The following is a 23,844-nucleotide window of genomic DNA, read 5'->3' as shown; positions in this document are numbered from 1 at the left end:
CTAGAAGAGAGATGACTAAGGCAGGATGATGAGGTTGGAGCCATGGGGCCATGAGGGTTAGTTGCTAGTAAATAGAAATAATGGCCCAAGTGATGGTAAGAGATGAAGACGGAACCGTCCAGTGTGATTCCCAGGCTGAGCTGGCTTCAAGGGTATTTATGATCTGTGTAGCCTCACAAGGCCTCCCCCTCAGAAAGATCCCATGATTGGTTCAATGCTCTATTGGCATCATCGTGAAATCACTGAATTTGTAAACAAGGGGCCCAACATGCTCATTTTCATTTTGTATTGGGTCTGCGAATCATACAATTTCTGTATGATTCTGTATGAGCTAAGGGGGGAAATCAAGGTACAAGTAACTGCAACTAGAAACAGAAGAGATGGGTGGAGCGATGAGTTCAGTTTTGTAGCCCATGTGTCTATAGTCATAAAAGTAGTGATAGTCAATAAGCTGTTAGAAACTGGGTATAAATTCCAAGCAAGGTATATGTTAGAGTTATCGATGTGGGAAATAGCAAGTCCAAGGTGGTAGAGTCCAGGGATGTGGATTATAGTGAGTAGAGAGGAAATCAGCTGGAAAAGAAGCTTAATGTGTAAGGGATCAGAGAAGGCAGAGAGAAATGGAAGAGTGGGGAACTGAAGTCCTATGGGACTTTTTAAGATAGAATGGTGTCCTGGAAGCCAAGGAAAGATCTCAAGAAGGGAGGAATCATGAGGAATCATGCCACAGAGTAATCAGAGAACATCCATTGCATTTGGCAATTAGAGGGTGGAGATGAGAGCTGCTTTCCAATGGGATAGAGGAGAAGCCAGGAGGAAACAAGAGTGCAGACTATCCTTTCAAGAAGGTGGGCTATGAAGTCAAAGGGAGGAATGGAGTTGAAGGTGTGCAGAATAAAGCTTCTTGGTTTTCTTTTTGTTTGCCTTTAAAATGGGGGACTTGAGCAGGTTTGTGTGTGAAAGAGCATTGCTCTCAGGAAGTGAGAGCAGGACACACTTTCCAGGGCAAGAAGCACAAAAGATAAAGGTGAGAATGCAGACAGACACATTCATAGATCGAGTGGTCAGAATATATGCATGCAAAAACAAACAAAACCCAACAGATCTATTTTTTTGAGAAAAGGTAAGTTTCCTACTGAAAGTGAAGTCGTAAGGAGCACGGGGGGCTTTAGAGGAGTATTGAAGGTGTCTGCCCTCTAGCAGAGGACACTGACCAGTGACAGACAGAACCACCAAGTAACAAGGAGGGCTCCCAGAAGAGGCAGAACCAGAGATGCCTGCAGTTCCTACGGATGAAAAACTAATAAGCAACTTTGGCCCAGGGTATCCAAAGTTCCACAAAGGGAGAAGGCATTTACCTGTGAATCTTTTTAAGTTCTGAAGACCCTCCATCACAATATTAGACCTTCACAAGAGCACTAGCTGTCTAGGTGCTCAGGGCTGCCCAGAAAGCACCAGGGATCCTGAGCATCATGTAGAGGCAGAAATCTCCAGAGGCTACAAGCAGGGCAAAGTGCTGATTTGGTGAATAATTAATGTATCACCACAACCTAAGGCTCCCCCACTCCCTCAGTGGAAAAGGATGTAGATAAACTCACAAAGCAACTTACTCTATGGTCTAATGATTAAACTTCCCGGGGCCCTATTTCATTTCAACCAAGTTAAAAGCTGACCAACTGGCCACTTAAACCCTTCTGCTGGGGTGATTAATTAGAAAGTAAAATCTCCTGACTGGACTAACAACTAACATACTCCCCTCATTTCAGGGGGCACTTTTGCCCAGAGGACTAAAGAAAGCTCAAGCTTTGATTCCAGCCATTGCTAAGGCAGCAGAACTGGGCTAGTTTACCGAAAGGGGGGCACAAAATGACACCACCAGCTTCTGTTCCCCCCTCAACGCCCAGGAGCTGGGTGAGCGTGTATTTACGCCTTATTTAACCAGACAGGTCACATTCAGGGCTGCTAGAGACCCGACATCAGAGGCCCTCTCTTCCACCCCAGCATTTGTACGCCATGTTATTCCTCCCGAGAATCTGCGAAGTTGTGCTTTTGTGGAGATTGTAAAGTGTCAATAAACTAACCTATATCGTTGTTAGAGAAGTTACTTGAATTCGCACCTTACGTCTGGATTTGGATTTAAAAGTCGATTTAAAAAAAACAATTAGATGGGTAATTCAATGCTGTGGCCACCTGGGTGGCAGGCCCCCTAGGCAGGTCCTGAGTTGGTGCACAAAGGCAGCGGAGCGAAGAGCACTTTGCTTCCTTGGAATGAAGACATCCGAGGTCGCTCCGAGTCCGGGTTCAGCAGGACAGGGGGCTTCCCCGCTTTCTCGGAAACAACCTGCCAGGTGACCCTCTTTCTAAAGGGTTAACCAGCCCACGCCTAGCGCTAGAGTTTACAGCCTTGGGCACCTCTTCGTGACTCACTCCTTATAAATGTAAATGCAGGAGCAAGCGGTAGGTCCTGACCAGCCCCCTCGCCCGCCAGGCGATTTGAACACCTACCTCCCAGACCCGCCCGAACGCCTCGGGCACCCCAACGCACCGCTCAGGACACGCACCCGGCGGTCTACCAGCAGCCCCGCACGGAACTGGAAGACCTACTACCCCTTCGCATCTGCAGATGCAGCCTTAAAACAAAGGAGGAGCGGAGGGAGGGTGGGACCTGAACCTCACCCCCTCCCCGCCAAGCAGGGGCCGCCCGGCCCCCTCCGACCTGACTCCGCGTGTGCGCATGAGCAGAGGCGCCTCCCTTGGTTCCTCCCAGGGCGAAACTTTCTAATTCCCTTCTTTGGGCTCAGGGGCTGCCAGGCGCCGAGAGAGCGCTCGTCCCGCCGGGTGAGCAGGACACAGTGGCGGCGCGATGTTTCCCTCCCCACCCTCCCACCCTTCGCTTCCGTGGGAGCGGCAGGAAATGCGAGGGCCCCCTCTTCTCTGAATATTTGCCTTTTTTCTCTCCACCTCTCTAGAAAAGAAGACTGGGAAAAACAGCCGGCGGCTCGGTGGCCGTGTCCCTTGGGCTGCAGGGACTGGAAATGGGGCGGCTCCAGGTGTTCGCGTTCAGTTTCTTAGGTAATTCAGAGGAAAAGGGGCGCGGGGTGTGTGTGTGAAGGGGTGGGCTTGGACTTGCAGGAAGAATAGCCAAACCGTTGGACTCAGCTTTGGGGGAAGCCTGTGGGGAGAGGGACTTGATAGAAATCTGCTTTGGGATTAATCGCCAGCGCCCTCGGTGGTGGCCGGGGACCGCATCCTGGGGTGTTTGTGCCCAGAGCTCCTAGTGCTCCCGCAGCTCCCGCTCTGGGCTTTGCGTCTCCGGCCCTTTTTCGGTGGGACTCTCCATCTCTGGGGTCAGGCTTCCTGGGCTCTGGGGTCAGGCTGCGAGGGCTCCTCAGAAGCCTATCCGGGAGAGTGCCTGAGCTGAGTGCAGGCTTCATCCTGGGAACAAATTGGGGCCATGTGGCTTTAATTAACCATCGCTGTTTGCCCCCGGATGGCGCCAGAAACAGCTAGATCGGGAGCTTCCCTGGAATGACGAATCCCTGAAGCCAGTCAAAAGCCTCAGGAATTGACCACTCGCCCCTTGTTCGGGACAGTGGTGTTCCCAGCGAACCCCATGATCCCCCGTCCCCGGCGAAGCGTAGGCGACCTCCGAGTGTGTGGACACATACACTCACGGGTCCCCACGCTTACAAATTTCCACGCACACACTTGCACTGTCACCCAAGGATGCACAGGCTACCGTGTGCGTGCGAGTTCACATACAAGTGGGTGTGCGGCGTTTGGCCGCCTGCCTCCCTGCGTCCGGGTCCAGGAACCTCGTAGTGACCGGAGCTGCTTCCCAGGGCTGATCAGGGTGGGCGCGAGGGTAGGTGGGCTTCCTAGGAGTGATGCTCTCAGTTACTGGACAAACCTGCTGTATCTGTTTCTTTCTGAATCCTCCTCTCCACGTTCTGCCTTCCCGGCCTCACTCCATTGTGTCTCTTTCCTGTGTATCTTGCTTTTTCCCCCGAATCTACTCTGTCTCCGCCCCCTGCTTATTCTTTTTGCCTGGGCCCGCTCCCTGCTTGTGCCCTACGCTGTCCGCCTGCCCCTTCCACAGCCCTGTGCGGAGTCGGAGTGAACGCTCAAGAACCCGATTTCAGCTACGGCTGCGCGGAGGGCAGCTGCTACCCGGCCACAGGCGACCTTCTCATCGGCCGAGCACAGAAGCTCTCAGTGACCTCGACCTGCGGGCTGCACAAACCCGAGCCTTACTGTATTGTCAGCCACCTCCAGGTGAGGGCAGAGAGATGGCTCTGCGCACACCTCTTCCAGTCCCCACCGAAGGGGAAGGCCTAGGGGACCCCATATCCTGCCAGCTATCCGGATAGGAAGCTCGGCAGTCAGGGAGTCCCGGGATCAGGCTGGTAGCTCACCCTTTTCCCTCATCAGTTTGCACAGTTGCATCCGCCAAACGTTTCCTGCCGCCACTGTATAGAAAGGCAGAGCTGCAGACAGATCTGGGGCCCGTGCGCAAGCCCTGACCCAGGGTCTCCAAAAGCCCATTTTTTTTTTTTTTAAATTTTGTTTTTCAATCATTCCTCTTTGGAAAATGTGTGTAAAAGGTGGTTTGTCCTCATCATTTTTTATATACTGAGTGGTGATCTTGGGTTTTCCCCAAGTCTTTCACTTGGATAAAGGGTATTCCAGCCCTAACAAATACCTTGCAAGGTCACTCCAATCATGGAGAAAAGCACTCCAATGTTTTGCTCTCCTCATTTGGTGCTGCTCCCATCCACCTCCATTAGCTATCAGGATCAGATGCTTGCTTTTTCAAAATGCCCTGGTTGCCATGGTACCCTGATAGAGGAGGACCAAAATGAAATTTCAGAGTGTTTTCTGTTTCTAAAAGTGGATCCAGATCGTAGATTTCAAAGGTCACATTTTTAATAAAACTAATTTTGAAAGAAGGTACAAAGCATAAACTACCCAGAATCAGAATCCATTTCCTTGATTTTTTTAAGAGACTGATATCTCTGGCCTCTAAAGCAAACATAAGAGTTTAGGCTCCTGTACAGGGTAAGTTCCAAGTCAATTGCTCTAAATTTGGTCACTCCCCCTACATGTAGATCTGCCCTTCAGGAGAGGGACAGGATATTGTGTGGTTTGCATGCAGATGCCTTCAAATGGAGTCACTTTTAAAAAACAGAAAGAGAGCCCTTTCTGAAAACCTGATAAATTAAACCAAAGGAATGTGGTAAAGTAGATTCCACTTATTTGCTTCCAGGTTTATACAGAGATGTCTAGACTGCTTCCTCCTGATTAGAAGGGAGGCTATAATTACACTTTTTTAAAGTTCTGGTAATTGTTCTCTGGTATTAGTTTCCTTGACTACAAGTCACCAAAGGCAGTTGATGTTACCTTTTTTAACATTAGCATGTAAATTTCACCTAAAATATTACGCTAACATTTACCTCCAAGGCCAGGACATCCTGTAAATGAATCACCAGATCCTGAAAATGGCTTTGACCAGAATGAGAATTGGACTGTTTGTCTAAAAGCAAGTAGAGCCAGACTCTCTAGTTTGTATGATTAGCCATGAAATTGTGGGGTGCTCTTCAGATATCAGGGCTTCCCAGTGGCTCAGTGATAAAGAATCTTTCTTCAGTGCAGGAGACATGGATTCCATACCTGGGTCGGGAAGATCCCCGGGAGGAGGAAATGGCAACTCACTCCAGTATTCTTGCCTGGAAAATCCCATGGACAGAGAAACCTGGCAGGCTATAGTCCGTGGGGTTGCAAAGAGTCAGACATGACCGAGCACACATAGAGGCATGCTATGCTTCAGATACAGAGCCTAGAGAAAGGAACTGGGCATGTAATTCTCTCAAACATTGAACAGGTGTAAAACTTGAGGCAGGAATCAGAATTATTGTGTCCAGGGTTCCCCTGCATTCCTGATTTCTGGTTTCTGTTTTCTAGTTAGTATATCTTGCCAGTCTTAAAATCCCTTTGGGAAGAAGGTGATAACTAATAGCTAGCTAAATACATACAAATGCAGTATCGTTGGTTGATACTATCCTTACAAGGGTATCACCTTTGCTTAATGACTTGCTGACTGGAGGACCAGAGACATATTAATCCATCCTTCATTACCCAAACATTATTGACAGGAGTGTTTCAGTATTCACTTACGTAACAAATTGCCAACCACAGGCATTACTTTCTGCAAAAATCCATAGGTGGATAATGTGTTAAATGTTGTTTGTAAGATGTATGTGGGATCTCAACAGATTTCTGCCTCAGCATCATTTTCAGACTTAATAAGCAGTTCAGAAAAACTTGGGTAGAGAGCCCAGCCTCATGTGGAAAAGTGAACCATTAAGTGATGCTGCTGTTTACAATTCAACATGATGGAGTGCAAAGAAGGCTGTTTTGGCCGTGGCTCACATTTTAGGTAGAAGGAAAATGTTAAGCCAGAAGTTCAAAGCCGCTCTAAAACTGAAAGTGGTAGACTTTTCAGTTCAGGTCCTTGGCATTCTTTGACTTGGTCCCAGTTGTCAGTGCTCCCAACTTGACAGGGCAGCCTGGTGTTCCCTTCCTGGATATTCTGCTCTGAGCAGTTTGTGAGCTAGCCTGCACGCTGCTGCCACGAATTCGCTGTCGGGGCAGGGGAGAAGCTAAGAAGTCTTAATCTGTAGTTCCCAAAGCTTCTTAAATATATCTGACTAATGAACTGTGGTGTTGGAGAAGACTCTTGAGAGTCCCTTGGACTGCAAGGAGATCCAACCAGTCCATTCTGAAGGAGATCAGCCCTGGGATTTCTTTGGAGGGAATGATGCTAAAGCTGAAACTCCAGTACTTTGGCCACTTCATGCAAAGAGTTGACTCATTGGAAAAGACTCTGATGCTGGGAGGGATTGGGGGCAAGAGGAGAAGGGGACGACAGAGGATGAGATGGCTGGATGGCATCACTGACTCGATGGACGTGAGTCTGGGTGAACTCCGGGAGTTGATGAGGGACAGGGAGGCCTGGCGTGCCGTGATTCATGGGGTTGCAAAGAGTCGGACACGACTGAGCGACTGAACTGAACTGAATACTTGGTTTCTGCCTTATATAGGTTTTGGAAAATCAGGCCAGTTGAATTGTTCTCTTTTTATTTTCAGTTTGCTTTATGTCAGCAAAAATTCTCTAAAACCTCCTCTGCATTTTGCCTCAAGAGTAAGCTTTTCCAGCTATTCATTGAGATTAAGGCTTAAGCCTAGAAATTTCATTTTGATTAAATTAATAGCTTGTGAAAACAATGCCTTCTTTTACTTTTGACCTTGAATTTTCAAGAGAAGAGGAAAATTTCAAGAGTATATCATACTCCGTTAAGTTAAAAAGTGAAAGACATGTGCGAGGTCATTTAAGTAATTTTGGCACATTCGTTTTTCTTGAAGAAAGTAGGTTTGATTTTTGTATTGTGGGCTTGATTTTTGGTGTGCATGCGAGTGTGTGATTGCTTCCCAGACTCGTGAAACTATCTTTGCTTTCAGGAGGACAAAAAATGCTTCATATGCAATTCACAAGATCCTTATCATGAAACCCTCAACCCTGACAGTCATCTCATTGAAAATGTGGTCACGACATTTGCTCCAAACCGCCTTAAGATCTGGTGGCAATCCGAAAATGGTATGTGTGGTGTGGGAATAACTTCCATGGAGTGTGATTGGTTACCTGGAAAGTGTTTACAGGCGCCTGGGTGTTTGTAATTACGATTGGTTTCTCTATCCTGGAATTATCGCCTTCGACAGATTTACTGCCCAGAGCACTGACTTCTCTTGGTAAAATCTGATTCTTCTTGAAGTATGCACTTCCTGTAAGAAAGAAGTCTTTCATGTGAAACCAAAGGAGGATTTCATAGTCTTCATCCTGAGGGGCCCTTGGGGAGTGTGGCAATGTGCTGGGGCAGTCTGGGGAGGGCATGGGAAGGCCTTGCCCCACTCAGGCCCTTATCCTTCTGCAAAACAGCCATCTTTCATTTTGATCAATTCCAAAAGAAAGGGCAAAATTAGTGCCCACCACCTTCCTTCCATCTAGAGAACATTTAGTAATAGTACTATGAATACACACTAGACATAATTTCTCAGACGTTCAACATGGATGATGACCCTAAGTCAACTTTTCTAACGAGTGTGTGAATCCAACCCTTTTTCCTTTCTTTGCCATTTGGGTTGGGATTTAATAAATTCATCCAATATGATGTTACTATTGTGCTGCAACTAAGCTCAATTTAGTTTTGCCTTTGTTTCCAAGTCAAATGCTGAAATTTGGCGACTAACAGTAGAGTTAATGTGTTGTTAATAATGAGTTAACTTTATATCTTTTTTAAAAAAGCATTTATTAGAAAGGACTCTCAAAGAAGTGAATCTAAGCTCGGCCAGAGGAAGCCTGGGCACTACTAGATCCCTTTATTATGTGTCCTGTGCTCAGGAAGCTTTGGGGTGCTTTGCAGTTATTTATCAGTCTGTAAAAAGGAAGCATTTTTTTGCGCCACAAGGCTTTCAAGATCCTAGTTCTCGACCAGGGATCAAACCTGGGCCCCCCTGCAGCAGAAGCATGGACTCCTAACCACTGGACCGCCAGGGAATTCCCAGGAGGAAGTCTCTTCGTAGACTTATTTCTAATTGATTATGAAATTATACATGCTTTCTACTATTGATTTCTAGGGAAGGTTGATTATTCATTGGTAAGCTTTGGGACTCCATTGGTTATCAGCTTGATTGAGATAGACTGGATGTCAAAAAGCAATTTATCAGTTAAAGCCTTGTTAATTATTATAGGAGGGTATCTAAGTTGAGAGTCCGGGGTAAAAGAGAAGTTTCTGTAAGTCTGCACTTGAGTTACAGGGGAAAATAGCATAGATCTGATTACAAATGTGGGACCGATCTCACTGTCCACATTTTTCCAGTGAGACCAAAAGACAATTAGAAGGATGCCTTGGGAATTCCCCTGCAGTCCAGTGGTTAGGACTCCATGGTTTCACTGCTGATGGCACGGGGTTCAGTCCCTAGTCAGGGAACTAACATCCCTGCTAACTACGTGCAGTGTGATGCAGCCAAAAAAAAAAAGACAGAAGGGTGCCTCAACTCAGTATCAAGTTGATAGACAGTAAAATAGTTCATCAAATTCTGTAGTTCTCGAGGAGGGTTTTTCTTGGTTACGTCAGGTGTTAATCAGTTTCCACAACTCTGAGTTTGTGGTACAAGAGAGGACAAAGGCCCGAAAGAAGGGATTTTCAAACCAAGGGGCTTGAGAGCTCTGCCTCTGTTATAAGAGATTAGATAGGATTAGATGGATGGAACTTCGTCTTTAGAAAGTCAGACGGATTGTTACTGTCTCCTATCATCTCTCTGCTGTCTGATGGTTCACAATTTGAAGTTTCTTGATGAATGTGATTTTTATCTATTTTCTGTGTGTTTTATCCAAGTTGAGCTTTACATGATGCATTAAATTATCAGTGCTCAGGCCCAGAAATGGGCTTGGAATGTGCAGCTGCTTTTAACTTAGCCCTCATGCTTTATTCCCAGGTCTGACCATACACCATATACCATAGAAGAATGATCTTGGTTCTTTTCTCCATGGATTTTTCTTCCCATATTAAAAAAAAAAAAAAAAACAAAAAAAAAACCTGTAGCACTTTATCAGGTTAGGAATCTAAAATGGAATGTGCTTTTCAAGCCCACGTCGGCAGATACATTCTTATGTTACAGAACTGGTCCTAGTCTTGCTCTGACTTTACATTATTTCGTTATCTCTTCATTTTAAACAAATAGTTCAGGTACTTAAAAGCCTGGGAAGGGAGAGACGGACAGTTGCTTAGCTAACATGTTGCTCAGAAAGAAACCTCAAGAGTCGGTTTGTAATATGGCTCTTTTTCAGAAGTTAGATAAGGTTAGTTAGCATGACGATACTGTTTTTCTTTAACATTCCAACTAACTCATATCCGTTCCAGTGACTACTTTCCCTCCCTCCCCCACCCCCACCCCCAATTGACTTGGCTGTTTTCCAGTGGGAGAGTTTATTTCAAAAGTCTTACTGATTTCCTGAAAATACACCAGCCTGTGACATGATTCATTCTGACACATTCCTGTCTTTCTGCATTTAAGACCTCTCTTGCTCCGGAAGCTGAACCCCCAAAAGCTCTCTGGAGCACAAGAAACCTGGAAAGGTCTCCTTTACCGAACAGGCAGGCTCGAGGGCCCAGGGGATTGTGGAGGAGGTGCCGTCCATCCCTGGAATTCCAGTGGCCTTTTTAGCCTTTTAAAGTGGGATGACTTGACCCCCAGGGCGTAGTGCAAAGGCTCATTTGTTTGTTCAGGCTTTCCCCTGAAAGGGAAGATGTTAGTATTTGTTCTGGGGCAGTTTATTTATTTGACCCATTCTTTGTCTCTTTGGCATTATTTCTCCATTGTGGCAATGCACCCAAAGGCTTCTCCATCAGGGATAGGTTTTTCTAAATTGGAGAGTAACTCACATTCATGATGGACTCCTGTTTTCTTTGCTGCTGCATAGAAACAAAAAGGAATATTTGTGTTTCGACTGGATTGTGTCCCTGTGCTTTAGACTGCAGAGCTGAACCCCTACTGTGCACAGGAAATGCCCCCTCTCATTTCCCCTTTGAGTGTCCCTTGGCTTAGAGAGTTGGAAAGACTTTTAGTTTTTACTAAGCAAAGGATGTCCTTCTTAACAGCAACTAAAAAGGCATTCTGCCAGATGTCTTGTTCCAGGGAGTACATTCAATACGTTGAACTCCAGAATGATTTATGACCAACCGAAGAGTCATTCTGAGATGTGCTTTATCACCTCAATCAAGCCAGGCCGTTATTGTTATTATCTTATCTTCAGATTAAGGTGGACTGCAGAGAGAATTTCTATGAGGAGCATAAAGATAGTTGAAGAGAATAGACTCAATTGTTCACAGATGTTCTTGTTTACCTTGCTATTTCCTTTTGTCTTTTTAAAAAATATCCTATAGGCGTGGAGAATGTCACTATCCAACTGGATTTGGAAGCAGAATTTCATTTCACTCATCTCATCATGACCTTCAAGGTAAGGAATCCCTCTCTTTCTCAGAAATGAGAGCATTGTGTAATTCCCCCTTTCAGAATGGATGGCTGTTGTGAGTTGGCCTAAGTGGGAACCTAAACATTATTGTTGCTATAAATTAGGATAATTGAGCAGCTTTTAAACATGGGCATGGATAACTACACTTAACAGATACTCTATCTTTGTGGCAATAAGTAGAGAGAGCCACTGTTCTATGATTCGACTGTAAACTTTTAATTAGATATCTGTTAATTTCCCCATGGAGAGAGACAGCTTTGACTCACTCCCAAACCACAGTAAAACATCTGGAGAGTAAATCCCTGCCCCCTTGGGTTGATGTTTTAATGCTGACTTTGGTAACTGGAAAGGAAGTGTGTTATCTTTGGTTTTCAAGGTTTTGCAAAATTTGTGGGAATGGTTTTACAGTTCTTTAAGAAATGTGCCTGCTTTCTTCAGTGTGGATGTTTTTCCCATCCTTTTTCTTTGAGAGATGTAAAATGACTCCAGGACTAAGGAATGGCCCTGTACAAAGTCTCTTTGTTTCTTCTTAAGCAGCTGCCTGGAAATGACAGGCTTCATATGGCTTAAAGTACATGTTGGTGCACACAAAACCCATAATTTACTTATTGCTTCTCAGATTAAAATCACTTTTGAATCGTTTTCTGTTGGGCATGGGGGCCTTATCTCTACCCTTGCAGGTTTTAGAAAAGGTGCCCAGGGTAGATTTGATTTACCATGTGGGCAGGTAACCACTAAAGTCTTGCTTGTGTCCTCTGCGTGAGCCTGGGAGGCCTAGGGTCGGGGTGGGCATTGAGGTCAAATGTGACTAGGGGAGATGCTGGGCTACCTGTCCCCAGGCCTGGGTTCATCCCCTTGCTTCTCCCCAGGAACCCATTCTTGCTGCTTGGAGAAAGGGTAGGGGGAAGGTTTACACTGTGACACCTGCTCCTATGAGGCAGGGGAGGACTTCCTCTAAACCACTTTGTTCCTTCATTGGCCATGAGCTCAACCTGGCAGTTAGAATTAAGACTCAGCCTCAGATGTTGTCTGCCTGTTGTTGTTCAGTTGCTCAGTTGTGTCTGATTGTTTGCAACCCCGTGGACTGTAGCCCACCAGGCTCCTCTGTCCATGGAATTTTCCAGGCAAGAATACTGGAGTGGGTTGCCCTGCCCTCCTTCAGGAGAATCTTCCCAACCCAGGGATTGAACCCATTTTTCCTGAATTGGCAAGTGGGTTCTTTACCACTAGTGCCACCTGGGAAGCCCAAGGGAAGAAGGTGTACTTGCAAATAACTGGATACAAGGCAAGATGTGCTCACTGCTATAGCAGAAGTTCAGATAATGTACATCAGCATGGAGGATGGGGAGATTCATTTTAGCCTGGAATAAAGGAGAAAGCTTTACAAGGAGAGGACTGTGATTGCGCTTGACCTGGGTCAGGAAGAGTGAGCAGGATTTTAGGAGGAAGAGGTAGAAGAAAAGGCCTTCTTGACAGAGGAAAAGGCCTTCTCTCTCTCTCTGTCTCAGTGGGACAGTTTGGACAGAGTTTGTTCAGCACGTACTATGTAGACATGCCTTGATGTCTACACTTGGGCCAGTGAGGGGACCAACAGGAAGTAAGACTATAGCCAGAAGGACCTTGCTTCCTTCCTGAGGAGTGTGAACTTTATAGGAGATGGCGAGCCATGGACAGGAAATGAGACCTGTGTTTCAGGAAATGAGGGAGCCAAGAGGAAAAGCAAAGGAGGGCCTGAGGCATGGAGAAGAGAAGGCATAGAGGCAGGGGGCTCTCAAGGTCCGCGGTAATGGGGAGCTGACTTAGGCAGGGCTGTGGTTCTCAACTAGGAGGGAGCCACCTCCTGCAACTGGCGTCCTGGCAGTCTGACGTGGTGAGCTTTTTCTAATCATACATCACCCCTTGGTGCCATACTCTGCTACCCTCTGCGACTGCTAACTTTGAGTCATTACCCAGAGGAGGAGCCTCTGTTTGTTAAGGGAGTCAAAGGTTGAACCATGAACTGGAGAAAGATTAGAAGCAGAAGAGCAGAAGGCAGGGTTAGGAAAGGGATGAATCAAAGATTCCTGAGATGTCCGAGCTGGGGAACCTGGAGGCTGCTGATACCATTAAGAGTGGTGAGGACAGGAAGGGGATGAGGATGAAGAGTGTGTTTATTTCTTTTTAAAATTTATTTTATTCAGCTATAGTTGATTTACAATGTTGTGCTATACAACAAATGACTCAGGTATATATATATATATATATATATATATATGTATATATGTATATATATATATATGTATATATGTATATACATATATATATACACATTCTTTTCCATATTCTTTTCCATTATGGTTTATTGCAGAATATTGAATATAGTTCCCAGTGCTATATAGTAGAACCTTATTTATTTGGGTAGCATTTCCCTTTTCCACTGGCACCTTCCTGACCCAGGGATTGAACCTGGGTCTTCTGTACTGCAGGCAGATTCTTTACCTTCTGAGCCACCAGGAAGTGTGACAGTGAAAGTGTTAGTCACTCAGTTGTGTCTGACTCTTTGTGACTTCATGGACTATAGACTGCCAGGCTTCACTGTCCATGGAATTCTCCAGGCAAGAGTACTGGAGTGGATTACCATTCCCTTCTCCAGGGGATCTTCGCAACCCAGCAATCGAACCTGAGTCTCCTACACTGCAGGCAGATTCTTTACTGTCTGAGCTACCAGGGAAGCTGAGCTAGCAGGGAAGCCCATATAATAGCTACATCTGCTAATCCCAAACTCCCAATTTATCCCTACCCCCTTGGCATTCAAAAGTCTGTTCTCTATATCTGTGAGTCCGTTTCACAGATATGTTCATTTGTGTCATATTTTAAATTCCATACAATAAGTCACATATGTACCAACAAGTTCTGTTTTGAGAGTTCATAGGTCCAGTTTATTCGTAAGACCGACAAAGTTAGCCTAGGTACCTAATTAACACAATCAGCTGTGTAGTACTGTACTATAATTGGTGTATCATACTTTTCACACAAATGATACATAAAAGAACAAGCCAACACAAAAAATAAAGAAAACATTTTTAATCTTACAATAGTTTGGAAAGTACAGTAGTACAGTACAACAGTTGACATCTAGGGGCTGGCATCAAGGGAACAGCGAGAAGAGTTACCAACTGGAGGAGGGAAAGGAGGTGGGAGATGGTAGAGCTAAAGGGTCATCAACAAGGAAGACGGAGGGCAAGCTGGGATTTCACCCACGCCTGATGTTGATGGCACAGGTTCTGGTTCCTTGCTGGATCCAATTCTATCTACTCTCATGAAGAAAAAAGATCCAGTGATGTCTGGGTAGTAACATGTTCACATCTTTGAGAATTCCGAACTTGAAAGTTCATACGTAGGGGACTTAACTGTGTAAGTGATATCATATGGTATTTGTCTTTCTGTGTTTCACTTAGTATGATAACCTCTAGGTCCATCTGTGTTGCTACAAATGGCATTCTTTCATTCTTTTTATGGCTAAGTAACATTCCATTGTATATATGTACCACATCTTCTTTATCCATTCGTCTGTAGACTGACATTTAGGTTGTCTCCATGTCTTGGTTATTATAAATAATGCTGATGTGAACATCTTTTCGAATTATAGTCTGGATACAGGCCCAGGCTTGGGACTGCTGGATTATATGAGAATGTTTTCAGGCAGATAGATGCTTACGAACTGGATTGGATTTTCTTAGGCTTGCATAATCTAGTTAGCATATTGACAGTCTGTTTTTGTACATAGCCAGACATTTCCAAGCTCACAGCTTTTTTATTTAGTATAAATTCAGAGACAGCCATGCAGCAGTGTAAGGCCTGAGAAGGTCAATGACTCAGCAAACAGCATAGAAAGACTTCCCTTCTGTAGGTAAAATGCATTGTCCTGGTTTCCAGCAGCTTCCTAACCTCACAGGAAATTGGCCTTTTGGGACTTGGAAGGTTCCAGAAGGGAGGAATAAGGAAGCACAGCCAGGACGGCTGTAAGGCTCCCTTGCAACATAGAGACATCAGGCTAGTCTCTCTCCAGGTGTCACCAGCCAGGAGGCGTGTCCAATGGGAGGGTTTGCCATGGTTCAGTTAGCTATTGGGGTTTTTTCCCCCTTATTTTAAAATTCTTAGCCTAATACTCTCTCAGGTTTAATATAAAGTATTATTTCCTTATATTTCTGAATAGGTAAAAAAGAAATTAAGCCTGAACAACTAGTAAATGCATAAGTCAAAGAATCTATCAAAATATGACTTTCCATTTCCTTATCCTTGTCTCCTTTTATCAGTGAGAAAGACCATCAAGATTATTAAGGAAGGTGCAAGGAGATCTGGGCATGTACTACTTTTCACTTTAGCTGTCACCCAGATTTCTATCAAGTTGTCACCCAGATTTTATTTATTTTTTTATGATATGTTTTTTATGATATGCTATGTTCAAGTTCTTGGTCATCTTGGCCTGCAACATTTGATCTCTCTGAAAAAAATTTTCATTTTTATACAATTTTTAAAGGTCACTCTCCAGTAACAGTTATTACAAAATATTGGCTATATTCCCTGTGTTGTCCAATACATCTTCAAGCCTATCTAACACGCAATAGTTGTTCTCTATGAGTCAAGCACTGGTTGGAATTCAGAAGTGCCTTTGTTCAGATTCTGTTTGCTGAGTCAGCTTACCTTTCATTCATCACTGTTGAAGCATTTGCTTATTCTTAGTGTTCATTTTGTTTCATCTCATATTTCCAGTTGTCCCTGTTCACCACAACCTCCTAAATCTGCGTCCTGCTTGTTTCCAGAATTCTTGTCCTTTTTCTCCTTCTGACATCCATTTTTCAGGCTGCTATTACACCAGAAACCAGAGAGGCAGAAAAGATCTTCATTCAGCTTGGATTTGATAGGTCTTCACTCAGCCTCAATTGAAGCCTCTCTGCGAATAGCTGGCGAGTTAGGTGATCTCTCTGAGCCTTCATTTCCTCATCTGTCAGACAGATGTGTTGGGAAGGTGTGTTAATGTGCTAGGACTGCCGTAACAAACTGCACAGACTGGGTGACTCAGACAACAGAAATGTATTTTCTTAGAGTTCTGGAGGCACGTAGTCTGAGATGAAGGTGTCAGTAGAGGTGGTTTCTTCTGTGGCCTCTTTCTCTCCTTGGCTTTGTACATGACTGTCTTCTCCCTGTGTCTTTACCTCTGTACCTGTCTATGTCCGAATATCGTCTTTAAAGACATCAGTCATATGGGATTAGGGCCCAGTCCAATGACCTCATTTTACTTTCACTTCAGTTTAGTCGCTCAGTTGTGTCCGACTCTTTGTAACCCCATGGACTGCAGTGCGCCAGGCCTCCCTGTCTGTTGCCAACTCCCTTAGCTTACTCAAACTCATGTCCATTGAGTAGGTGATGCCATCCAACCATCTCATCCTCTGTCCTCCTCTTCTCCTCATGCCTTCAATCTTTCCCAGCATCAGGGTCTTTTCAAATGAGTCAGTTCTTCACATCAGGTGGCCAAAGTATTGAAGTTTCAGCTTCAGCATCAGTCCTTCCAATGACTATTCAGGAATGATTTCCTTTAGGATGGACTGGTTGGATCTCCTTGCAGTCCAAGGGACTCTCAAGAGTCTCTTCCAATACCACAGTTCAAAAGCATCAATTCTTTGGTGCTCAGCTTTCTTTACAGTCCAGCTCTCACATCCATACATGACTACTGGAAAAACCATAGCTTTGACTAGATGAACCTTTGTTGGCAAAGTAATGTCTCTGCTTTTTTTTTTTTTTTTTTAATTTTATTTTATTTTTAAACTTTACATAATTGTATTAGTTTTGCCAAATATCAAAATGAATCCGCCACAGGTATACATGTTTTAATATGCTGTCTAGGTTGGTCATAGCTTCTCTTCCAAGGAGTAAGCGTCTTTTAATTTCATGGCTGCAGTCACCATCTGCAGTGATTTTGGAGCCCACGAAAATAAAGTCTGTCACTGTTTCCACTGTTTCCCCATCTATTTGCCATAGTTACCCTTTTAAAGACCCTTGTTATTGGTCAGCAGCTGTGTCCAACTTGTTGCGACCCCGTGGACTGCAGCACACTGGCTTCCCTGTCTGCCACTATTTCCCAGACTTTGCTCAAACTCATATCCATTGAGTTGGTGATGCCATCCAACCATCTATTCTCTGTCGCCCCTTCTCTTGCCATCAATTTTTCCCAACATTAGGGTCTTTTCCAATGAGTTGGCTGTTCATATCAGGTGGCCAAAGTAATGGTGCTTCAACATCAGTGCTTCCAGTGAATATGGAAGGTTGATTTCCTTTAGGATTGACTGGTTTGATCTCCTGCTGTCCAAGGGACTCTCAAGAGTCTTCTCCAGTATGACAGTTTGAAAGCACCAATTCTTTGGTGCTTAGCCTTTTTTACAGTCCAACTCTCACATCCATACATGAATACCGGAAAAACCATAGCTTTGACTAGATGGACCTTTGTTGGCAAAATGATGTCTCTGCTTTTTAATATGCTGTCTAGGTTTATCATAGCTTTTCTTCCAAGGAGCAAACATCTTTTAATTTTGTGGCTGCACATACCATCTGCAGTGATTTTTGGAGCCAAAGCAAATAAAATCAGACACGGTTTCCACATTTTCCCCATTTATTTGCCATGAAGTGATGGGATCAGATGCCATGATCTTAGTTTTTTGAATGTTGAGTTTTAAGCCAACTTTTTACTCTCCTCTTTCACCCCCATCAAGAAGCTCTTTAGTTCCTCTTCACTTTCTGCCACTAGAGTGGTACAATCTGCATATCTGAGGTTGTTGATATTTCTCCCAGCAATTTTAATTCCAGCTTGTGAGTCATTCAGCCTGGCATTTAGCATGACAAACTCTGCATATAAGTTAAATAAGCTGGGTGACTATATACAGCCTTGACTTACTCCTTTTCTAATTTTGAACCAGTCCATTCAGTTCTAACTGTTGCTTCTTGATCTGCATACAGATTTCTCAGGAGACAGATAAGGTGGTCTGGTATTCCCATCTTTTGAAGAATTTTCCACAGTTTGTTGTGATTTACAAAATCAAAGTCTTTAGTCTAGTTAATGAAGCAGAAGTAGATGCTTTTCTGGAATTCCCTTGCTTTCTCTATGATCAGATATTGGCAGTTTGATCTCTGGTTCCTATAGCTTTTCTAAATCTAGCTTGTACATCTGGAATTTCTCTGTTCACATACTGCTGAAGCCTAGCTTGAAGGATTTTGAGCATTATGTTGCTACCATGTGACATGAACACAGTTCTACAGTAATTTGAACTTTCTTTGGCATTGCCTTTCTTTGGTATTGGAATGAAAACTGACCTTTTCCAGTCCTGTGGCCATTGCTGAGTTTTCCAAATTTGCTGGCATATTGCATGCAGCACTTTAGCAGCGTCATCTTTAAGATTTTAAATAGGTTAGCTGGATTTCCATCACCTCCACTAGCTTTGTTCGGAGACATGTTTCCTAAGACCCGCATGACTTCACAGTCCAGGATGTCTAGCTCTAGGTGAGTGACCACACTTAGTAATGTTTCCAAAGTTCATCTATGTCATAGGAAGTATCTGAATTTCAGTTCTGTTTATTGCCGAGTAATAATAGTCCATTGCTTATGTGTATCACCTTTCGTGTATCCATTATCCGTTGATGGACACTTGAGTGATTTCTACTTGTTGGTGATTATGAATAATGCTGCTCTGAATGTTTATGTATGAGAGTCATCTGAGTCGCTGCTTTCAGTTACTTTGGGGTGTGTAGCTGGAATTTCAGGGTTCTCCAGCTTCTTGCGTTAGTAATTCCTTCCCCTTGTTTTTCCAAAGCACACTGCATGTGACTCTACTATAGAGTGTGATGGGTATTTTTGCAAATGATTTCTACCCATTCCTGGACCTTATTGGACGAGTTACAGCACTTAGACCATGTCTGGTACTGAGTGGCTGTCATGACACATCTACTGAATGATTAAATGACGGCGTGAAGGAACAAGCAATCAACCTCAGCTGTCACGTCATGGGCATGGTGGCTCAATGTGCCAAAACTTGTCTGCACTAAGGCCTGTTTATAATCAGCTTCTAAAGAGAAACAGCTTACTGGTCTCTAATAGGGTGGGAGAAAGTGCAGTATTTAGAGGCGAGACACTGCTGCAAGAAGAGGCTCCGTGGAACAGCTTGAAGTATTTGAAATCCAGCCACAGTGAAATACCAACCACATGCAGTCAGGGTTTGTGGTACACAGTTGAGTGATATTTTCCTCTGGGATTTAAAAAAATATAGATAACCAATAAAAGCATGCAGTGAGTCTCTTCTACCCTGCCTTTAGACATTCCGTCCAGCTGCTATGCTGATAGAACGGTCGTCCGACTTTGGAAAAACCTGGGGTGTATACAGATACTTTGCTTATGACTGTGAGAGCTCATTTCCCGGCATTTCCACCGGCCCCATGAAGAAAGTTGACGATATAATTTGTGATTCCCGATATTCTGACATTGAGCCCTCAACGGAAGGAGAGGTTTGTTTATACTTTTTATTTTCCATGCTATTTACAAATCCAGTTTTTGATCATAGCAAAAATATCAATTAGTCTTATGTCTATTTTTAGGTGATATTTCGTGCTTTAGATCCTGCTTTCAGAATAGAAGATCCTTACAGTCCAAGGATACAGAGTAAGCCTGTTTTCAAATAAAAGCTTGGATGGAAAACAGCAATCATGGGGGAAAGTTTACCCAGACCACTGCTACCCAGAATCTAAATACTCAGTGCTAAATCCACCCTCTTCATTTCCTTCTTTCTCTGCAGTGCTCTACCAGAAACTCTTGAAACTGACAACAATTAAAGTCCTCACTGACAGGAACATATTTTGATAAGAGTAAAAGGTTGATGTCATAAGTCCTCAAACCATTATGCTGGTCATATAATACCTTATTTACTTTTTTGTTCTCTCTCTCTCTCTCTCTATATATATATGTATGTATGTATGTATATAAAAATAATGTATGTGTGCTAAATTTCTTCAGTCATGTCTGACTCCTTGCGACCCTGTGGACTGTAACCCACCAGGCTTCTCTGTCCATGGGATTCTCCAGACAAGAATACTGCAGTGGATTGCCATGCCCTCTTCCAGGGAACCTTCCCGACTCAGGGATCAAACCCAAAGCTCTTAAGTTTTCCTGAACTGGCAGGCGGGTTCTTTACCACTAGTACCAACTGGAAAGTCATATATGATATTTGTGTGTGTGTCTGATACATTAATATATATCCTATATATTATGTGTATACATATATAATTATGTATATGTATAATTAAGGCTTCCCTGGTGACTCACCTGGTAAACAGTCTCTCTACTAATGCAGGAGACACAAGAGACATGGGTTCAATCCCTGGGTTGGCAAAAGACCTTGGAGAAGGAAATGGTAACCTGCTCCAGTATTCTTGCCTAGAAAATTCCATGGACAGAGGAGCCCATGTGTTTGCAAAGAGTCAGACACAACTGAACTCACATGTATAATTAAGGTACAGGTTAGCTTCCCTGGCAGCTCAGTCGGTAAAGAGTCTGCCTGCAATGCAGGAGACCTGGGCTCAAACCCTGGGTTGGGAAGATCCCTGGAGAAGGCAATGGCAACCCACTCCAGTATTCTTGCCTGGAGAATCCCATGGACAGAGGAGCCTGGTGGGCTGTAGTCCATAGGGTTGCAAAGAGTCGAACACAACTGAGTGAGGTTCACTTTCACTTTTAGGCTGTTGCCAACAAAGTGTCCCCCAAAATGCAGCATCTCAGACAAAAAAGTTTATTTCGCTCTTACAGAATCACCCAGAGGGATTTCCAGGCTGTTCACCTGCCACAAGCAAGCAGTCTTACCAGATAAAATACAGGCTGAAACCCTGTTCAATATGAATTTTCAGACAAATGATAAATTATTTTTTAGCATAACTATATCCCCTTAATATTTGTGACTAGTATGAGCATATTTCATGCAATATTTGTGGGCGAGGATAACCGTGTCTCATGTGGTATTTGGGGCATATTTGTACCAAAATGATTAATTGTTTATCTGAAATTCAAATGTAACTGAGCACCTTGTATTTTTATTGCTAAATCAGGCACTTCTAGCCATTAGATCACCCAGGTTCCCAAGTTTCTCGTGGCTTATAGTCTGTGTCCACATGGTGAGACCTGGAAAAACCTCACCTTATCCTTATACCAATCTGCAAGAGGGGGCAAGTAAAAGGCAAGTGGCTTAGAAGCCATACATCACATCCGTTCACACGCCATGGGCCAAAGTAGCCCCCTGGCTGCACTGCAGGAGATGCTGGGAAGCCTCTGGCCGGTGGCTGTGTGTGTTCTCAAAGTCTTGGCCAGGGCTCTTATTGTCAGAGGAAGAAGAAAAGAAAGAATCCTGGGGGAAATCATGGGTCTCAACCTTGCTCAATATGATCAATGAGGGTTGTAGTTCCATTTTCCAGATGAGTCAACTGAGGCTTAGAGGGTTGGACTAACATGCATAAAGTGACTTGGCTATTTAATGTCGGATCCTAAATGTTCTTGTTATGACTCTCAGTTCAGAGGGCTTTCCATTGTTCAGTAACCATGCTTATGTCTTCACAAAAATACATTTTGATCTTGGGAGGCAGAATGTGCACTAATTAAAAGAATGGGCTCTGGAGTCCAACAGAGCTGGGTTTAAGTTCTAGCTTCAGTGTATTCTGTGATCTTAGGCAAGGAATTTATTTAAAACTTTTCTTAGTCTTTATTTTTTCATCTGTAAATGGAGATAGTCATATTGACCTTATGGTTGTTGTGGAAGGAAAATGAGTTAATATATATAAATGACTCACCAAAGCGCCTGACACATAGAAAGTGCTGGATCCGTGAAGCTGTTGCCACTCTTGTTGCTGCCTTCAGCTGTCACTCAGACCTTTTCTAGACTGGATCCTACACCTCAGAGCGAAGATGAGGCTCCCTCTCTCCAGCTGCTGAGGTGCAGTCAACTGAGCAGAGTTGGGGCAGGGTCTTGCTGGTCTTCCCCTAATTTTAACCAAGCCCCATGGCGCGCACACACACTCTTACCCCCAGCTCACAGCATGAAAGAGTAGAAGTGAAGGACTCCAGGGAAGATTGCCATGAAACTACTGTTTCCCCACTTAAATTAATTTTTCAAGTGGCCCAGATTATCTCTGGTCCAGAATTTATTCATCCTATCGTCAAACATATTTTTTACATGTTTAAATTTTATTAAAAAATTTTTTTTCTTGAGTACAGTTGGTTTACCATGTATTAGTTTCAGGTGTACAGCAAAGTGTTTCAGTTATACATATATATTAATTATTTTCCATATAGTTTTCTCATATAGGTTATCCCAGAATATTGAGTAGAGTTCCTTCTGCTGTATACAGGAAGTCCTTGTTGGTTATCTATCTTATATACAGCAGTGTGTGTACGTTAATCCCAAGCTCCTGATTTAGCTCTCCTTCCCCCAACCCCCGCCCCGCCATGTTTCCCTTTGGTAACCATAAGTTTGTTTTCAAAATCTGTAAATCTTTCTGTTTTGTCAATAAGTTCATTTGTATCATTTTTTAAAATTAGGTCCCACATATAAGCGATATCCTGTCTGACTTCGCTTAGTATACCAAATATTTAATGGCACGTTCAGCCTTGTGTCATTTCTAAGTGTGCTCTGGGAGACCTGTGCTCCCTGCTCTCAAAATCCAGTTGCGAGAAGTGTCTGCACACATTCCTTGACCAACACCTCCTGGGTCTCTCAAAGGACTCTAAGTTTGTTCCTTTTGGGTGGTACTTGTTTTACTTGGGGAATGTGCTGCCATTAGAATTCTATTGTGTTTGCTGTTCAATGGCATCAGAAAACCTATTTCTATATTAAACAAGCATCCATTGTAACAGATCATGCTTTGGATTTACTTTGTGATCAAGGGAACAATATCTCTTTAGCTGTCCCTATTGTTTGAGTCCTCTGAGACTTCAGAAGTGATTGTGCCTCTTAAAACAGCAGTCAATTTGAGGCTTAGATGTTGTTAAATATGGTAGGAGAGCTCGAAGGGAGCACAGTTGCTCTTCTGAGGACTTCCACAGAGATCAGCTCAAGGGTTTCTAAATACTCCAGCTGCTCTTCAAGTTTGTTTTTTGGCCTCTTGTCAATAGGCACTTGTGCTCGTTCTGTGCAGGAGAAAATGTTGGCATTCAGAAATTCCATTCAGCGAAGTAGTACCACAATTTCTCTGTTTAGTTTTTGCTTTTACAAAGAGCCTAAGTTGAATGCATGGCCTCATAGACTTTCTCTTTCAACCCACAGCTGTTTCTATAGTCTTCATTGTACACCGTGCATATGTTATAAGTATTTAAAATTGTATCTAGGCTTTGAAAGTATCTGATGTATTGGGCAAATGCCCCATTGTCCTGTGTTGTAAATTGTAAGAATCCATCGACAGAAATGAAAGGAAAGCTTAGAAGCAGTTTCAGGTTATGGAGCTAAAAGGGGAGGGCAGGTAGACTGTTCAGTAACTCATGTTTAGCAATTTAGTGATTAATGAATATACTGATGGAGAAGGCTATATGACCGTTGGTTTATCAAGTTACTAGAGAATGTAATTGACGACCCTACTTCTGTAATAAGCATTGGTCTATAAACCCAGGAAAAGGAAGGAAAGTTCAAATAAGAGACATTTCTCTACAAGAACCTCTATTTAGGAAAGCAATCTGCCCCAACATCCCAATACTAAAC

At 43.7% G+C, this 23,844-nt stretch overlaps 1 protein-coding gene across 1 annotated transcript in view; it reads left to right on the top strand.

The window, feature by feature from the left end:
* The first annotated feature begins 2,685 nt into the window (after nt 1-2,685).
* LAMB1 (laminin subunit beta 1) overlaps nt 2,686-23,844 on the top strand; it is a 78,121-nt gene continuing 56,962 nt past the window's right edge. The window contains exons 1-7 of the mRNA XM_006046423.4: nt 2,686-2,838; nt 2,970-3,072; nt 4,100-4,275; nt 7,519-7,654; nt 11,001-11,074; nt 19,430-19,618; nt 19,709-19,772. Coding sequence (XP_006046485.3) covers nt 3,036-3,072; nt 4,100-4,275; nt 7,519-7,654; nt 11,001-11,074; nt 19,430-19,618; nt 19,709-19,772 — 676 coding nt within the window. The 5' untranslated portion in view covers nt 2,686-2,838; nt 2,970-3,035. The remainder of the gene's footprint in view (nt 2,839-2,969; nt 3,073-4,099; nt 4,276-7,518; nt 7,655-11,000; nt 11,075-19,429; nt 19,619-19,708; nt 19,773-23,844) is intronic.

The sequence above is a fragment of the Bubalus bubalis genome, chromosome 8, assembly GCF_019923935.1.
Source record: "Bubalus bubalis isolate 160015118507 breed Murrah chromosome 8, NDDB_SH_1, whole genome shotgun sequence".
Lineage (NCBI taxonomy): Eukaryota > Metazoa > Chordata > Mammalia > Artiodactyla > Bovidae > Bubalus > Bubalus bubalis.
This window is presented reverse-complemented; position numbering and strand designations above follow the sequence as displayed.